Source organism: Doryrhamphus excisus, linkage group LG3 (assembly GCF_037039965.1).
Source record: "Doryrhamphus excisus strain RoL-2023G ecotype Guam linkage group LG3, RoL_Dexc_Guam_v1.1, whole genome shotgun sequence".
Taxonomy (NCBI): domain Eukaryota; kingdom Metazoa; phylum Chordata; class Actinopteri; order Syngnathiformes; family Syngnathidae; genus Doryrhamphus; species Doryrhamphus excisus.
In genome coordinates, this window is record NC_136359.1 from 17,492,993 (window position 1) to 17,512,422 (window position 19,430).

At 40.6% G+C, this 19,430-nt stretch overlaps 1 protein-coding gene across 1 annotated transcript; it reads left to right on the forward strand.

Annotated features, from left to right (window-relative positions):
- Positions 1-135: 135 nt before the first annotated feature.
- On the forward strand, positions 136-19,034 carry inpp5jb (inositol polyphosphate-5-phosphatase Jb). The gene is made up of 13 exons (XM_058071397.2): positions 136-507; positions 6,149-6,649; positions 7,669-7,776; positions 7,970-8,078; positions 9,836-9,952; positions 11,060-11,235; positions 11,467-11,578; positions 11,760-11,869; positions 11,989-12,187; positions 13,178-13,315; positions 13,390-13,473; positions 13,555-13,659; positions 14,307-19,034. The coding sequence occupies exons 2-13, from the start codon at positions 6,162-6,164 to the stop codon at positions 14,619-14,621; spliced, it is 2,061 nt and encodes a 686-aa protein (XP_057927380.2). The 5' UTR covers positions 136-507; positions 6,149-6,161; the 3' UTR covers positions 14,622-19,034.
- Positions 19,035-19,430: the final 396 nt, after the last annotated feature.

Below are 19,430 nucleotides of genomic sequence, written 5' to 3' on the forward strand. Positions count from 1 at the left end.
TTTAGAAAAAAAAGCCTAGCTGTGTTTTAATGTATTTCTCCCTAGTAACCACTAGACGGCAGTGTGGTTTCATGACAGCTGGATGTTACCTTATAGCAGTCCAAGTCCTGGTAGCCAGCATTCAGTTCAGTCATCCACAGACAAACGAAACCTGTTTGTTTGAGTGTAGTTCTAGCGTCAGACTAGAAGGTGTCACGGTGCTGTTCGGCCACACACGCTCAGTGTCCTTCACGGAAGCGCCGCTCTGAAGGACACACGGTGACATTAGTGTAGTGTTTGTCTCTTTAAGAAGCGGGAGGCGGCGTTGTGTGTCCGAGCGATGTAGCCTGCTTGTCCGTGTGGCCCACCCCACCTGCTCCCTCCGGCCGAGGACGACAGGAGCTGGGATGCCGATGCTGTCATCAGGAAATGAAAGTTGAACAATATCTTTACCTGTAAGATATCTTGGGGGGGTACATCTTGGTAGAAGTCTGCTGGCTCGCTGAAGAATTGTCATCACCCAAACCGGTAAGTGACGAATATAAACACCCACAGGCATGCTTAGGTCTACATGTTGTATTTCTACTGTACAGTACCTGTCTTTTAAAATAACACAGCATTGTAATTTGTTGCATTCGTTTAACCATACAAACCTGAATATCTGACCTACAATTTCCCCATGTTTATACACCTAATTAATATACACACTGCCAAAAATATATAAATGCATCTTCATTATACTCATCCCCTATGTTTTTTTGCCAACATCTCACAAACCCAGCAGCAACCATGATGGCAAAACACTGAAGTAAAATGATCCTCATCCTCTCCTGTCCAATCATGTCCTTGAAGCAGCTCTCTAATTAGGCCACATGATTATGTTCCTCCTTGAGACATTAGTCATATCTTTCACAGTATGCAAATGAGCTCTGACCCTGGGGTCACGCAACTCGCCTGTTTGGGTTGGTTAAAATGACTTGGTACAGTTGCTCTGCTAGGATGGTTTGTTTAATGTTTAATACAACATTCTAACAACATTTATAGGTCAGAATGTGGAAAAAGCACAATAGATCCCCTTTAAAGTCTATTTCAGAATTTGTTATATGATTAATTAAAAATAACCTACATATTTATTTGTATCATGTAATACAAAAACCATCAAATCAAGTCCCTACTCTATGCATATGTATGTATGTGCAGCCTTCGGTCGGATGACAAAAGTACATGCTAAGAATACCTCACCAATGTATGCAAGTAGCTTTTCTTTGGATAAGAGTATTGAAATACAAATGTTACAAAAGTGTTGCATATATACAGTATACACAGTATGCTCACAGGATGTACTACATTGGCATCAGGGTTGATCAGGCTCACTGCAATTTCTGTTCTGCACAAATGCGGTGCCGGTTTGATATTTAGTGAGGTAATTTGATCGCAATGAGAGCACATGATTGTGTGTGTGTTCATTTTAGTTGAATTGGCCCTGATTATCACTCACTCACTTCCTGTAGATAGTGTAAAGATGTTGCACTATGTGTGCACGATTTGTGCAACACTTTTGCTTCAGTCTTGACAGGAAGGAGCATGTGTAGGCCAGGGCAGGCGTGTCTAAACTTTTGCCACTGACAGCCACATAGTGAAAAGTCAAAGATGTTTTATATTTTACACTTTCATGCTTGTATGTTTTTCATTGTGCCCCAGCACAATAAAAAAACAGGAGCTGCAGGCCACCAATGGCCTTTATTTGCCTTTGTTGGAATGATGATGTAAACTTGCAGCTAATTCATAATTTCATACATTTTGTACATTAAAAATGTAATAATATCTCTCATTCATAACAAATTAATTTTGATAATACTCCAAGGGCCAATACAAAATGAGCTGTGGGCCAAAAATGGCCCCGGGCAACACTTTTGACATCCCTGGTGTACGGTAATTTTTAAGGAAATGCAACGATGCAGACCCATGAAAGAGGAAAAGTGTGATTCCTAAAAGTTTTATTTTAGGAAATGCCTTGCTCTCGATCTCTGCTGAACAATGCTGGCACCCTGTTTTGGTCTTACCACTTGTCTTTGTCCGTTTGCTTATTTGACCGGAAGGCAAAGTGTTCTCAAAAATGGAAGATTGTCTCCAGGCAGATTATTCTTGGCACTACTGCTAACTAAAGACTGGGCTGCGCTGTAAGGCACACTTCCTGTCCCTCACTCATTGGATACCATGTGGGAAATCAGTACACTTCTGTACTGTCCCAAAAAAAGTCTGATACATTGAAGCCCTGGTTTTTATGGGGGTTATATCTTAGGGACACCAGCAAATGGGTGTAAAAACACATTGATACACTCATAAAAAGTCCAATGTGCCCCCCAACATACGTATGTAGTAAAAGTGACTGAATTATTATCTTAGACTAAGCTCCAGAACTCCCTTTTCTCATTCATTTCCATTGTTTACTCATGAGCAATCTGGGTTTAGGCCCTAAATATAACCAACACACTTAGTAAATATATAAAAAGTAAGTATATATTTAAAGTATAGATTATATAGAATATATAGGTAGCTTCTCACCACTCAAGAATGCTAATCAGAAACAGAGTCACGGTATAGCCTTTAGTCTGGTCGTTAGGGCGGCACTAGCCGTCCAAGCCATGTCCACACTGCTTGCCTGTTCTAATTCCTGTAATGACTTATGATCATATATCAACTCATATTCATATTGCTATAAGTTTTGAGGCCAGATTGACCGTTGAATGTAGAGCTTCCATAACCAAACAAACTTTGGCATGTCTATACACCACTGCTGTGCGTTCAAGGGCTGTGTGAAAGCTCAACCCTGGGTGAATAAACATTATGGATGATGCAAAAAGATATAAACATGTACAAATAGTGGGCTTTCTAACAGTGGTACATGTACTGTATAAACTGTAAATTTGACGTCTACTGTCGTATATTTATGTATGATTACAGACCTACGGTGAATGAGATGTTTTCTGGCCTATTTTCAGAGGGAAAAAAACAAAACAATAATTTTACGACTAGAAATGCTGAATCACGAATGTGCAGGGATCCACTGTACATATACTGTTACACACTGAACGTTGGTGAGCAGGATTGCACAAAATCTAGCACAATCGGCCCAATGAAAACCAACGAAAACCAGGACATTCTCATTACTTACTAAAAAAAGAAATCCATGACAACCAGGTGTCCTGCGAAAACAGGACATTTGGTCACCTCAAATAAAACTGAATTAATGAATGAAATGAGTCAAATGCCACTCTGTAGTGGATCAATGAGTACATTGATGCTGAGCCTAATAGTTTAGCATTGAGTGCCATTCTGTATTGATATTTCTTCTTTCATTTTTGCATCAGTATATTTGATGTTATCAGAAAATGTTGACTGTAATCTCAATATATCAACATCCTGTCGCTGGAGCTGTGGCCCGATCAGGAGGCTGAAGCCTCACATGGAGCATAGTGGTGCTCAGGGATCGGTGCTAGGACCTGGAGGCAACATTTCCAGTTGTGGCAGCATGTCATTAGTGTGGAGGTCAACATTAGTGTGGGCCTCACAGGGACATATGGCCCCTAGAGGCCCTGAATGCCAACACTCTCCTTGGCTGTGATGTCAAACATTAAACAGCAGGCGATGTGAACTGAACATGATAGGCACTGAGCTTGAAGGCTACTCATGCAGAGTGTGACTATTATTGTACACTCATAGGTGCACCCAAACATCCTAATGCAGTACTTCTCACATAGTCGGGCGGGCTACCCTGGGGGTCGTGGAGGGGTGTCCGAGTGGGGTGAGTACATTTGACTTGGAAATTATTTTAAGTTCTTGCAGACATTTTCACAGCTCATTTTGTTCATTTGTTTTGATAATCAGTTGGATTGTATGCAGAAGCGTTGTGTCAACAACTCATACAGTGCTCTGTGCAGATAAATGATTATCATGTTCTCAATTGTATTTCACTTGGTTGCATGAAAAAAATGGGGGCATGGCTGACAATAATTGTGAACCACTGGCCTAATGAGATAATTATTTAATAGTGCTCCATTTTGAAGTCTAGGAATAATATGTTGATATGTTTATTATTGTAGTTTGCAATTCTTTTTCATGCAACTTAAGTTATAAGTCCGGTTCCATACTAGAATTTATGATAAAGTATCGACTATTATCATTATTATCATCAAGTGTATCTATTGAGGAGTTTTCATGAACATCAAAAGATGTCATGACCAGTCGTCATTTCATGTTGTCAGAAGCTAGGGAGCTAAACAGGACAAGGTGGAGCTTGCTGTTTGAATTCCTCTACATCCTCTATGGCTCTTGCTTCCCTCTTGCTCTCGAGAGGCTGCATGTAAACACCATGACACATTTGTTATTATCAAATTGTTCTGCTCTCTCCTCTGTGGACGTGAGCGGAATACAAAATGCTAATCTGTCTTGACTGTTCCCGGTGCAAAATATTTTTTTTGCTGTTGCTCTGACATACATTTGGGGAAAATGCATATTTGTGTCTAGTCCTCTGAATGCTGATTTTATCCCATCATAAAACATCGGACACATAGTGCTGACATTTACAGGATTTACCTTTGACTGACCTCGAGATTCTTACATCTTGTGTTCTTTTATTATGACCATTATTCTATGTAGACACTAGAAAAGATGATGCTGGTTATTGACTCAACTGTTCGTCTATCTCTACTCTTATCATTTAAGACCCGCCCCCTCCCACGTTAGCATAATTGCCCTCAATTGCAACCCCTGCCTCTGTAAAAGCCATAAATGGAGCATAGGAACACGTTGTTCCCAGACAAAGAGAAAGCGTGCCGAGTGTGTCACAGATAGAGAGAGAGAGAGAGAGAGAGAGAGAGAGAGCATGTGGACTGTTGCTCTCTGCATGAAAGTCATGGTCTCCATTCCTTCAAGGTCATCAGCCCTATTTAATTATTACCAACATAATGACATGGGCAGGAAGAAGAGTTCATGTTTGCTGCATAGTAGACACAGCAACACTAAGTGACACCTGTTTCCAAAAATACAAACACATGACACAGATATTTTTAATGCAAACTTGCATCTTGTACATCATAGACTGATGGATCTGGGTTAGGTTGTCACAGTTTCTCGCTTATGTGAATTAAAGCTGTTATTTAATCGTACCCCTTCTAAAGGTCTCAGCAATTACTGACAGTTTTTAACTCCCTGTGTTTAAATGTTGCCATTTTCCATTTTCAATAAATCTGTGTGTTCTTTTTTTTAATAGGATTTAACAAATGAGAAACTGGGTTTATTTTAATGGCATCTTTTCCCATTGTTGTCAAGCCATTTTCATTATCATTGTCACTTTTTGTTTCTCCAACTTGCCGTTGCTCACAGATCAGTTGTTAACATTTAAAATCTTTTTTACATGGGATTGAATTATTATTCTCGAATGGAATTAGATTTTTAAATAAATTAGCTTAACAGCCCCAAGGCACGATGTGCCTTGCACTGTTGACTTGTGCTGTTGTGGATCATGCAAGTCCCTCCTTGTGTGTAGTGTGTTAGCGTGTGTGTGTGTGTGTGTATCAGGTGCACTCAGCTGATATGAAGTGACTGTGCATCTCCGTGGTTACTGCAGGAAAGGCAGACACATTAGGTAAAAGGAGACTGGGTGGTACAGTGTGTACTTGTTTTCTCATAAAAGGCGCCACAAAATATACCACAACATCATTGTTATTGTGTTTTATTTGCATCATTGTATGTTATTGTATATGCCCTTTGACAAGTATTGCTGCTTCAACAATGTATTTTTGAGGCTTTTAAACAGCAAAAATCAGGCCAGTCCCATCAGGGGACTGTCTGTTGATTTCCTGTTGGGACATTATTGGGATAGTGAGCTCTGTTGATTATTTTTCATTTGTGGAAATTTGGCAGCAGAACCTCCAAAGATAAACAGAAGTTATTCTAATTTCCAAACAGTCTTTACTACTATTTGAAATGATCAGTTCCAGCATCACATTGTCTCCATAATAAAACATTTTTAACCCTACTAGGTTAATAACATAAGAAATGTAGTGTCAGATTAATATCAGGTGATGATAATGAGGGAAAGTTGCTTTTACTTAAAAATATTCTGTTGTGTTGTTTTCTGTTCAGTTACAAGTGTCTTTTTTTATAGAGATAAAAGGAAAATGGAGCAAGACAACATGAGCCAAACCCAGATGCCAGCCGACAACCGCATTGTTGCAGAAGGTGCAGCAACATCGCAAACTCCTGCTCCAAATCCATCACATCCAACACATGAGCCCACGGCTGGGCTGCCTGCCGTAACTGCCAGGCCTCGTCGGCCCCAGAGGAGTGCTAGAGTAGAAGGTTCCGTAGACATATCTGAACCCAAAGCTGAGCCCACAGCAGTGGATAACCAGGGCCATTGTGCCCCCGACGGTGCAGCAGCAAGTCGTGCAAAACCTGCTTCCAGTTCCCCCATCGGAACCTCAGGGGATCGACCCAGTATCAAGGCTGGTCCGAAAGGTCCAGGACACCATGCGGTCAGAGCTGCCTCGGTGCCCCACCCACCTGCCAGCAAGCCTCTACCCTCTCACCTTAACCCTCATGCCCAGAGAGCTCTGTCGGTTGCAGGCACTGCTGACACTCAGGCCCACACTGTGGAAGATTTCAGGCAAGTTTGCTGACTCATGTCTCGCAATACTCATGTTGTAACATGCCTCCACTTAAGGACTGAACTAGATCAGTTTACGAACATCATCTCACACAGCCGCACTCACATGTAGGCAGTATAGCAACACAATGCTGTACGCAAGCATTTTGGTCTTCTCATTGACGTATCTGTCATTATGATAATTACTCATCGAAAACATCATGTCATTGTGGTTTTGGTATAACTGTATTGTAATGGACAACTGCACCACTTCAAAGTTAGAAGTGTTTCTTTTGTATTGGTCACATTATTTAGCAACATGAGCAGCATTTAAGAAAACTTTATATTATGTAATTGCTCACATAATGCCAATGTTATACTGTAAATAGCTTATAATAACTTATTTGTGCTTCATTCAAGACTTCACAACTGATACATTTTAGTTATTCAGCAGATACCTATTAATGTGCCAAGAAAGCATTGTCTGTATAGTTCTTCTGGTCTTAATCGTTGCGCCACAAAAATCTTGTGACAAATTAGAGGCTCATAGGTCAGTTAAAGCACTGATTCATCGTAGCGCCACAGTAGAAGCTCTCAATTAGCTCACTATATGAATGAAATCTTCTAAATGAAACACTCGCAATGCACAACACAGTCACCAAACACCAAATCTGTTCATGTAAGGCATAGAGAACAATGAACAGCTTCATGTCTGTCTCCTTTCTTCTGCACTGTACTGCCTATACTGTGTAGGTGCTGTGGTGAAGCATTCAAGTGCACTGCATAACTCACCAATGTAGTCACACAAAAAATGTTTATGTACCCCCATGACAATGTACGTATGTGCCACACTTTGGGAACTTTGGGGTTTAGGTTATTCACAGTAAATCAAATCAAAATCACATAACTCCGCAGTAGAATTGGACATAAAGATATGCACTTATATAAGAATGACATTGTCATTTCTGAAATTAAGGTTGCAGCCAAGAAGAAAAACATTAGATGATAAGAAAATCTCATAACAGAGTCTTTGCCAACAGGGTGCACATCATCACTTGGAATGTGGGTTCGGCTACACCCCCTGATGACATCACCTGCTTGCTGGGTTTGAATGTAGGCGATGGAAACACAGACATGTACATCATCGGGTGAGTGTTTCACAGTGGCAGCAGTGGTTTCCACATAAACCATCTTCCATGAAACATTGGTTCATGTGGATGTGGCTCCTTCCACACAATTCTGACTAATGAGCAGTCTCTCTTCCTGTTGTAAATGATGATCAAATGGCACTCTTCTGTTTGCTCCCCCTGACTTCTGTGCATTGTGTTGTATGTATCCAAGGCTGCAGGAAGTGAACTCTATGATTAACAAACGTCTGAAAGATGTCCTCTTCACGGACCAGTGGAGCGAGGTCTGCATGGAGAGACTCAGCCCCTTTGGATATGTGCTGGTCAGTAATGGTTTTTGGTTAGGAACATGTGCTCACTTATTAAAAATGCAGTTCCGCTTCTATTCATTATTTGATGGCTCATGAGCTCTCTGCTCTGTTGTTGCTGCTGCCTCAACTCATTTTGTACCCTGAGCAACAAATGGAGTGATGATTTATAACAAGCGTGTAATGTTAGCGTGTCCGCTATCTTCCGCTCTCTGACAAGCTTGTTGCGCAATGTCTGACTGTTGTTGTTTCAGTCTCCCTCAGCGCCTTTTTTTGCTTTGAAATACAATCACCAATACATAACACTTTCAGATTTCTTTCAAATTTATTTTATAAGAAACATCTCATGGATGCACTGGGTCGCATCCTCAGTGATGTATGACTTGTACGTACATTATGGCCGCCTCTATGACCACGTTACTCCATATTGATTTAAATGTATTTTGTTTGTTAGTACTGAACAACAACAACAGTATATGCCCATTGTGTAGGCCATAGAGTGATCAACCACTTGGAACATGGCAGAAAGTCTGAAAATGTAAAAAAAAAAAAGATATGACTTTCAGTATCGGTAGGTCTACTATGACCATTTTAATCAAAATATTATGGTTGCATTCTTCATACTGAGAGGTATTTCTGATATATTGTCTCTCATGTAGTTAAATGTCAAATCAAAGAAACATCATTTAGTATGGTACAGCGGCTACACTACAATCAATGTCATAAACATATAGTTTAATTAATAACATATTACCATACAGTGCTTTTGTCTTCTTGCAATTTTGGCACAAGCAGTTGATGTTGTCTGCCACTGTTGGCATGGTGAGCGACGTAATCATCTCTTGGAGCATGAATCAGCTGTCAAGCTGAAAGAGTGAGACAAACGTCTCCCAGGGTGCTGTTTTATTTCTGGATCACTATGTTGTCAGTGTTGATGGGCCTTAGGACTGATGTTCTTCAGCTATCGTGGTCAGCTACATCAGTTGACTGCTGAAAAATAACGTTAGAGTGGATTAGAAAGATAGTATTCGATGCAAATAACAGAAACACCAATGTGATACACCACTGACTGTCCTGCTGAACTACCTGGCTGTGAATGCAAACAATGAAATGGTCTACAACTACATATCTAGTTTAAAATTTGTGGTTGTACTCACTCAGAGGAGTTTCTTATATTATGTATTTTTTTCTGTAGTCACCACAGAGAAATGCATCCAAAAAGTTGATCCAATTTACAGTTAATTTGAAAGCATTATGCAGCAAAGCTTTAAATCCAGCCAGTAACAACACAAGCATTATAGTTTCTTTAGTCACGTGGAAATGGAGAGATAGAAGCCTCCATTACTGGCCACAGGGCATTTCAGGCTCAGTCTGGTTATGCTTCACTGGCCTGCAGTTGGGATGAGTGGACCAGTGGAGGAAGGTGGGGGGGGGGGACACACAGCAGAATGACCATAAACATCCACTGGGAAGCGTTGAATAGCATGCAAACACTTCTGTTATCTAGGTTGTACTTTAACCAGAGCATGTGCTAAATTCAACCATCTACAATGTGTATTGTAGACTTACCATTCACAAATGTCAAAATCTGCATAATATGGCAAGGCATACAGAAAGGCAACAAATGACCCACAAACAAGTCAAATTTTCTACAGTGAGGGCTTATCGTAAACCACAGCCATGTCAAAACCTTGTTGTCACCAAGAATTCCACATACCTTTCATTCTTTCATCAAGGTAAATGGCTGTCTCTTCTACCATGTTGTCGTTCAGGTGACCTCCCAGAGGATGCAGGGTGTGCTGCTGCTGGTTTTTGCCAAGTACTACCATCTACCTTTCCTCCGTGGAGTCCAGACTGAGACCACCCGCACTGGCCTGGGGGGTTATTGGGTGAGAAGGCCCCTGACACGACCCTCTAATTAGGACTGTGTTATGAAATATACACACTGCAACAGAGACGTACATACTTAAATATACACCCACCAGCCACAGCATTGGGTCAATCACAACAATGAAATCCAGTTTCAGAGCAAAAACTACGCCCTGACAAAAATGACAATATATTATACAATTTTTGGCTGCACTGTGGACTGTGGTTAGCGTGTTGGCCAAAGAATCAGGAGATCAGAAAGACCTAGGTTTGATTATCCGCTTGGGCATATCTGTGTGGGGTTTGCACGTTCTCCTTGTGAGTACATGGATTTTCTTCAAGTACTCTGGTTTCCTCCCGCATTCCAAAAACATGCTAGGTTAATTGGTGACTCCAAATTGTCCATAGGTATGAATGTGAGTGTGAATGGTAGTTTGTCTATGTGTGCCCTGTGATTGGCTGGCGAAGCAGCATAGAAAATTAATGGATGGATGGATGGATATACTATTTTTCAATCAAAGCAAAACTAGCAAAGTCTAATGTAATGCTTAATTGAGTCATTTTATGTTTAAAAATGTTGGTTATACTTTAATATGGCAATGCAATGGAGACGTATCCATCCTAAAAAGGTTACTTTAGTTTTTGTTTGCATGACTGGCACATTCTGTAGCACCTGTTTTTCCTCAAGTATAGCCAATTACATGCGGATTGTCCTCATTGCTGGGCATTTGCATAAATAACTGCCTGCAGAGTTACGCAACACTGACTTCTAAGTTAAATCCTGCTGTTGTCCACCCTGTACGGCAAGCGTCAGCACATTCTTCACATTTTATACACTGAAGCCTCTTTCGTTATTCAGTGAGGGAGAACATAGGGGAGAACAATGGGAGTACATCTACAGAATTCTCTTCTCCCCCCTACTGTGCATGTACACTTTGTTGGTAATGATTATTCATTGACTCACGCCGAATAAATTTCCTGTTATAGCTAAGGTAAAGACACATACCTGTAACCTGTGTACACAATAAAAATAACTTACCCACAGTATCACTACTTTAGATTACTTTCTCACCATTATTGATTTCATAATGTTTCCCATAAATGATCTTTGTGTGTGTGTGCCACAGGGTAACAAAGGCGGAGTCAGTGCCCGCATGTCAGTGTTCGGACACACAATCTGCTTTCTCAACTGCCACCTGCCGGCTCACATGGAAAACTCGGATCAGCGCATGGAGGACTTTGAGAGCATCCTGCAACAGCAGCAGTTTGAGGGCCAGGCTGCCTCTGGTGTTCTCGACCATGAGTAGGTCACAAGCATGAAGAACACACAGTGATAAGCACATACTACGTAACTGTATGTAGTGAGCTCAGTCATGAAGAATGGTGATCCCCACAAATAGTGATTTATAGAGGAAAATCTTGAAAATGATCAGGCGTGCCCAAACATTTTCATACCACTTTTATCTGTCACAGACATACGTTTTGTGTGGCACATGTGCAAGTATATAATTTAGTGTCCTATTTATCTTTCCAGTTTGGTGTTCTGGTTTGGTGATCTCAATTTCCGCATAGATGACTTGGAAATGCAAGTGGTAAAAACGGCCATCGAAAATAACAAATTTTCCATGCTGTGGGAAAAAGATCAGGTAAGATCATGTTTTTTCATCTATGTTCAAAGTGAGTAAAAATTACCTTTTTTAAAATGATTTTTGCAATATTTTTGTTATGTACTCTGAGTGTATGTGTTTGGCCACAAGGGGGCCTGAGAGATTCTGACACGCCATGCACACAATGCAGACATTGTTATTTCATCCTTTATTATTACAGTTAAACATGGCAAAGGACAGTGAGACCGTGTTGGAGGGTTTTCATGAGGGTCCCCTCAAATTCCCCCCTACGTACAAGTTTGATGTCGGGACAAATGTATACGACACAAGGTTGGTGAAGCAGGTGTTTTTAGTCAACATACTGTCTATCTGTTATAAGGCTCGTACAGCAGCTTTATTTCAATAATTTAAACATAAGGTCTTTCTCTTGCTTCTTATTCTCCTCCCAGTGGAAAGAAGCGTAAACCAGCCTGGACTGACCGAATCCTGTGGCGCCTTAGAGCCACAGCGCCGGCTGCCAGCCCAGGGAAGCGTAGTTCGACTTCTGGGCTGAGCAGCGGAACCAAAGTGACACAGCACTACTACCGAAGCCACATGGAATATATGGTCAGCGACCATAAACCCGTCTCTTCCATCTTTACCTTGCAGGTGAGACCACCTCCTTGGGGACGGGGACACACATTGGTGGGAAAACTATTTTTGATACACATTGCTTAGTGCTATTTTTATCCTGTTACATTTTATTTGCAATGTGTTCATATTTTGTGTGTTTTAACCCTCGCTAATCGCGGTTAATTGGTTCCAGACCCGTTTTGTGTAGTAGTATACTTTCTAAACACAATTTTACCATTGTTATAGCCCTCTGGATATGAAATAACATCCAATAGTCACTTTTACACTCCTATTATTCTTTGTTTTCCCATGTGTAATGTGCAGACTACTGGATCACTGCTTGGACACAACTGTTGTTGTTGCTATAAACATAGCTATAACTATCCGTTCATTTTCTATACCGCTTATCCTCAGCAGTCTGTCAATGCAATGCATTATGTGAATTATTAATAGAAATACAGAGTTATAGTGTCAGATGAATGGTAGAGAACACAGAAGTAAATGCACGGTGTATTTCAATACACACAGTGTATTCATTTATCTATACATGGAATTACCAAAAAATGACATTAAACACAAAATATTAACAGCTATTTAAACAGCAGTGCAGCAAAGCATGATGGGAACTCACACTAGAATTATTTGGCTCACTCTACTATTACACACATTATTATTCTTTTAAAAGCTGTATAGCTCAGCTAGAGAGGTCCCATTTAAAATTAATGGGCAATTTAAATGGTGCCCCCTGCTGGTGAAAAGTCACTTAAAATTTGCCATGACTGAATCACTTTGTGGATTTGACAATGATGGCATGGCTTGGTTGATAAAGTTCCTACTTCACAACCCAAAGGTACCTGGTTCAATTCTAGCTTATGCATCCATATATACATGCATCTATATTATCTTTTTGGGTCACATTTACAAGCTTGGTGACCAGTGAGATACACTGTGGTCATCTACAACTGTTGTTTCATTTCTTGTTAATTAAATCCTTATAATTCTGAGTATGACCAATTTTCTCTCCAGTTTCCTTACAAGGTGGATGTCCCCTTGGTCACACTCCTGGTGGAGGATGAGTGGAATAGTATTGCTGAAGCTATAGCCAAATTCAAAGTGGCACCCAACTATTCCCGCAGTTCCTGGGACTGGATTGGACTGTACAAGGTAGAAAATGTACATAAGATTAAAATGGGCTTGCCAAACATGCTCTGTAATTGCTGCTGTCTCTACTGTTCAAGGTGGGTTTCAAACACCATAAAGACTATGTGGGATACGTGTGGGCCAAGCAAGAGGAGGCAGATTTTCATAGACAAGAACATCAGGTAATGTGGATGTGTGCTGAAGTCTCTTTTAAAGCCAAGGTCCTTTCAAAATCAATGACTGTCTCACAAATTGTTGTGCAGGTAACCTTTACGGAAGAGGAATTGCCTAAAGGCTCAGGGGATTTTATCTTGGGTTATTATAGCAACAACATGAGCACCATTGTGGGTGTAACTGAGCCATTTCAGGTAAACACAAACATTATATGGCATTTTGGGTAGGGATGCTCCTTTCAATTGGCCACCAGTAAATGTCGTCCGATATCCGTGAAAAATCCAGTGTGCAGTGCTGTGTCGTGTCTCGACCTAACTAACATCTTGGGCAGTATCGTCCCACTACTTTCCTTCACACCGTGCAAGCGTGCCAAAACAAAAACAATAATGTCTGTCATGTGGAACTTATCTACCAACACATGGCATGAAAACTGTCTTTTTCGGGTGTAGCACATTAAAAAGCTTTGGTTTAATATGACAGTTGAAGAAGTAAAATATGTTTTTGTCTATATTAAGCTGATTATATGGTTCCTTTTTTCATATCATATAGCCAGTAGCAGCAGTGCAACTCAGAATTGAAAAAAAAAAAGTATAATTAATCCCTGCGATGGCTATCAACGGTTTTCAGTAATGGATGATTGTTATCAGAATCGGCAGAATAAAACCATGATATCAGAGAATCCTTATTTTTTATAATAACAAATGTTTGTTATTGATATTAGCAGTATAGAATATGAATGTGTGGATGGAATTATTGTGCTGTATTCAGCTCCATATTTAATGCTGTTTCATATTGCTTTCCACGTTTGTTGTGCTAATAGTGCTTAATTTCCCCTCCACAGATCCAGCTCCCCACTTCAGGCCATGACGCCAGCTCTTCAGACAGCTCTGATTTCAGCTCAGAGGACGACAGCACTGTTGTCCTCATGAAGTCCAGGTCCCGCAGTGTCAGTCCTCACAAGAGCAAGCACCACCGCCATCGCAGCGGCAGCCACAGCCGCTCTGGAAGTCCTGCACGGATCAAAACTGCCACGGATAATTCGCCATCCCCAATTTTGTCAACATGTGAGTGTGAGTCCACAGAACGTCCAGCAGATGGCAGCCAGCGGTCTGATTCTGAGGAAAACAACAAACAAAGAGAGGAGAGAGGGGCGTGATCATTTTGTCAAAAGCCACGAACCAAATGATGTGTCTTTTATTTGATACATCTACCACACTGGATGTTTTATGTCATGAAAATGTACGCTTTGGGATATTATCGTTTTCATCATTAACCGCCTGGTTCCTTTAGAGCAGGGGTTTTCAAATACTTCCAGCAGGCCTCCCCAGCGAGAAGGTAGACTTCAGGGGAGATGTAGCAGCTTGTGAAAAATAAAGATAAACCCTGCATAGGTCATGTGGGCGCCTTGACACTGCAGAATAATTCTGGCTAAAAAGAGTCTGGCCTGAGCAGAAAGCCGACAAAATAAATTTTAACGGGGGTAGGCGACGCTCCAACTTTATCATATTACTGCACTTTGAAAATCCCTGCTTTCCTATGTGTTTCATTGTGTCCTGTATTGTCCCAGTCTCAGACAATAATTCATAGTTGTAATTTCTTCATATTTTAAGGGCATTTTCACACATTGTGTTGGTCAAGCTCATTTATTCACTCCATTGTTTGGGCAGCAAATACGTGCGGGTGCAAATGAATGATGGCATTGCTGAGAATGTGATCTTGCTCAGGTTGCACATTACAAGTGCTTTGCATTCAGGGATCTGACAAAGCACAGATCTTGTTGCATTGAAATTGTTCGAAGAAAGATGTCGACATATGCTAAAGTCAGAGAACGCATCCTACTGCATCCAACTCCAGTCATTCTAGTTAATAGTGATGCATCTTGATTTTGTTTTTAAAAATCTGAAGTCTGTTAAAAGACAGCAAAGTGGCTAAGCAGTCAGAGTACCGGCAGTCACATCTGCAGACTGAATACAAACAACAATCAACTCAAGGCCACATGATCACCATGATTCACCTTTCCCGTTGAAAATACAATGATTTTATCAAGCATTCATTCATTCATTTTCTACTGCTTATCCTCACGAGGGTCGAGGGCGTGCTGGAGCCTATCCCAGCTGTCTTTGGGCGTGTGGCGGGGTACACCCTGGACTGGTCACCGGCCAATCACAGGGCACATATAGACAAACAACCATTCACACTCACATTCATACCTATGGACAATTTGGAGTCACCAATTAACCTAGCATGTTTTTGGAATGTGGGAGGAAACTGGAGTACCCGGAGAAACCCCACGCATGCAGGGGGAGAACATGCAAACTCCACACAGAGATGGCCGAGGGTGTAATCCAAATCGGGCTAACCACTCTACCGCTGTGCAGCCTTTATCAAGCATTATTTTTTTATTGAATGGATATGTCCATGTAATTACAACAGGTGGTTCTGATGTGGTGTATATATCCCATGTACTGTATCCACATGAACATAATGCAACCTGCAGGGGACACTTGTAAGTGACCCTACAGTGAGCATTTCTCCCCGACTACTTGATATCCAGGCAGAAACAAAATTGAAAAATGCAGATCGGGGTTTAGGGGCTCTGCTACTCCAGCCATGTCAGCAGCATTGCACGTGTCAGTGCAGAGAGTGAATGTGAGTGTAAAGGGCTTTAAATAGACCCCCAAATGAGTGCAGTGGGATGTGGCGTCCCATGGGAGGATCACTGTCAGCTGACACAGCACAGCTGTCCTGCCAGAACTCATTTTTATTGGCTGTAGGGCAGCTGATATTGTCAGGCCGATAAGGATTAGGTTTTTAATGTGATTCGCCGGGCCTCAATAAACAAACACAAAAATAATAACAATTTGCTTCTTGCATGACTTCCAGATGAACTTAATCATCTGGACAAATGTGAGTAGAAACTCTACCATGTAGAGCAACTACAAGGGTTTTGTATTTGCCTTGTGAACCAAAGCTGTCATGTGACATTATTATGAAATATCAACTTGCCAATATGATATTTCATCTACATGAAAGTGTCATACTTACATGCTTAGTTTGATTTCATTGCATTTTTGTACGTTTTGTTTATCTTATCCTTCACTGATTGTGGTGATTAAATGACAGTAGCGGTGTTACCTTGTTACAGTGTGACCTCTGACGACCTACCTAACACACTTTGACTGTTTGGAACTCTTAGAGTGTAGGACAGTATTGTGTAGCTGTAATCTCAGTGCGTATGTCTACGATTCAATGTGTCTGGCTGAACTGTTTGATATGACTGCGTTTGCATGGTGTGGACATACTCTACATTCCGATACTGTGATTTTTGTGCCGTAAAGTGCTGTTTTTGACTCTGTCATAACTGTGAAAGTTGTTAGAGAATTAGCAAAGGTAATGTTGGTGAATAATATATCTTACATGTAAATGTTAGGTGAAGAAGAAATACAAGGACGGTTATGCCTGCGTACATCTGAAGGTGTCGAGTAATTTTGCAGTGTGACTTAAGAATTTTATTTATTTGGTAATGAAAATATAGTATAATGGACCTTTTGTGTAGTGTAAGATGTTTAAAAAATTATAACTGATTCTGAGGTAAATTAGATAATGTCAGTCATGCTGAGTGACAATTGTGAAAAATGTCATTGTTTTCAATTAATATTGTATGTAAGAATGATACAAATGAAATATGGTATAACTATAGACAATCTATGCCACAAAGTTTATTTTCCCTGAATTATGTATTTATTTTCTTATTTAGATATATATATATATGTATTTGTTAAATGAGCCTAAATTCTGCTGGCCAGTGAGGGAGCATTATTTCACTGTAGAAAAAATTATTTTCTTTTCTGGAAGTTATGAGGAGTGAGCTTTGACATGTTACTTCTACTGTGTGAAATGTAGGTTGTTTAGTTTACATGTGTTTGTATGATTGATATTGAAATACTGCAAGCTTTGACATGATATTTGGCATATGAGACCATGGAAATTCCAAAAAGTGATGTCACATGCAGTGCAAAGAAACTACAGTGGTGTGAAAAAGTGTTTGTCCTCTTCCTTTTTTTAATCTTGCCCGTTTATCACACTTAAAGGTTGCAGATCATGAAACAAATAGAAATATTGATCAGTGATGACGCAAATGAACACAAAATACAGTTTTTCAATGAAAACTTTTATTAAGAGAGAAAATAATCAAACCTACATGACCCTGTGTGAAAAAGTGATTGCCCTCCTCTGCTAAAACATCCATCCAGCCATTTTCTATGCTGCTTATCCTTCCGAGGGTTATGGGGGTATGCTGGATCCTATGCCAGGGTGTACCAGGGGGTATCACCCTGGACTGGTCACCAGCCAATCACAGGGCACATATAGACAAACAACCATTCACATTCATACCTATGGACAATTTGGAGTCACCAATTAACCTAGCATGTTTTTGGAATGTGGAAGGAAACCGAAGTACCCAGGGAAAATCCACACACTCAAAAGGAGAGCATGCATACTACTTTTTACTTTTTACATATCATATTCTGTGCACAGAAATGCCCAAGCGGAGAATCAAACCCAGGTCTTTCTGATTTCCTGACTGTTTGACCGACATACTTTCCACCGCGCAGCCCTCCTGCTAAAATATAACTGATCTGAGATTCATTGAAATCTGGAAAGGTTATAAAGCCATTTCTAAAGCTTTGGTACTCCAGCAAACCACAGTGAGAGAAATTTTTCAAAAATGACAGCGGTGAACCTTCTTAGGAATGACCGGCCAACCAAAGTCATGGTGGTCCTCATGAAGACATGAGGTCTCAAAAGACCCCACAACAACATCCAAAGAACTGGAAGCCTCACTTGCCTTGGTTATGGTCAATGTTAAGAAAATAATAGGAATAATAAGAATAAGAAAGTCACTGGACAAAAACATCCTGCATGGCAGAGTTCCAAGACAAAAATACTGCTGAACCATTACTACAATACTGCAATTCAGAAAACATATAGTATATTATATAAGTATTTCAGAAAATCATACCAACAGTAAAATATGGTGGTGGTAGCGTGATGGTATGGGGCTGTTTTGCTGCTTCTGGACCTGGAAGACTTTCTCTGATAAATGAAACCATGAATTCTGCTCTCTAGCCAAAAATCCTGAAGCAGAACGTGACCTCAAGCTGAAACCAACTTGGGTTCAGCAGCAGGACAATGACCCAGAGCATGTGGCTGAAGAAAAACAAAATGAATACTTGAGTGGCCTCGTCAAAGTCTTGACATGATTCCTATTGAGATGCTGTGGCATGACCTTAAAAGGGCGTGTCATGCTAAAAAACCCTCCAATGTTGCTAAATGACAACAATTCTGCAATGATGAGTGGGTCAGAATTCCTCCATGGCGCTGTAAGAGACTCATTGCAAGTTATCGCAAATGCTTGATTGCAGTTGTTGCTGCCCAGGGTGGCCCAACAAGTTCTTAGGTTTAGGGGGCAATCACTTTTTCACACAGGGCCATGTATGTTTGGATTTTTCCACCTCAATAATAAAGTTTCATTTAAAAACTCTGTTCAGTTGTGTTGTCATTGACTATTGTTTAAAATTGCTTGATAATGTTCTTACAAATGTGTACTTTTTGTATGGTTGTCATTGTCAATCATTGCTGCTTCAGTATAATGAGTGATATAACATGCTGCTGAGATTAAGGAGTCATCTTTGTAAAACTCACGTCTTAAATCCAGGAACTGAAAGAATACAGCCAGACCTTCTAAAATGTTTACTACAGCGAACCGGACAGATGACAGCGGTGTGTTTGCGCGTCAACAGCACTGTTTGAACTGATGTTAGGATTGTTTCCAGAAGATGCTGTTGGAAATGCTGCTGGAGGAAAGGCCACACTGCATCCTGCACAGAGCAATAGCAGGTGCGTCTTGCATCATGCTTTTGCCAAAAGAAAGTGTCTGTTCTGCAAATTCATGCTGGCTTTC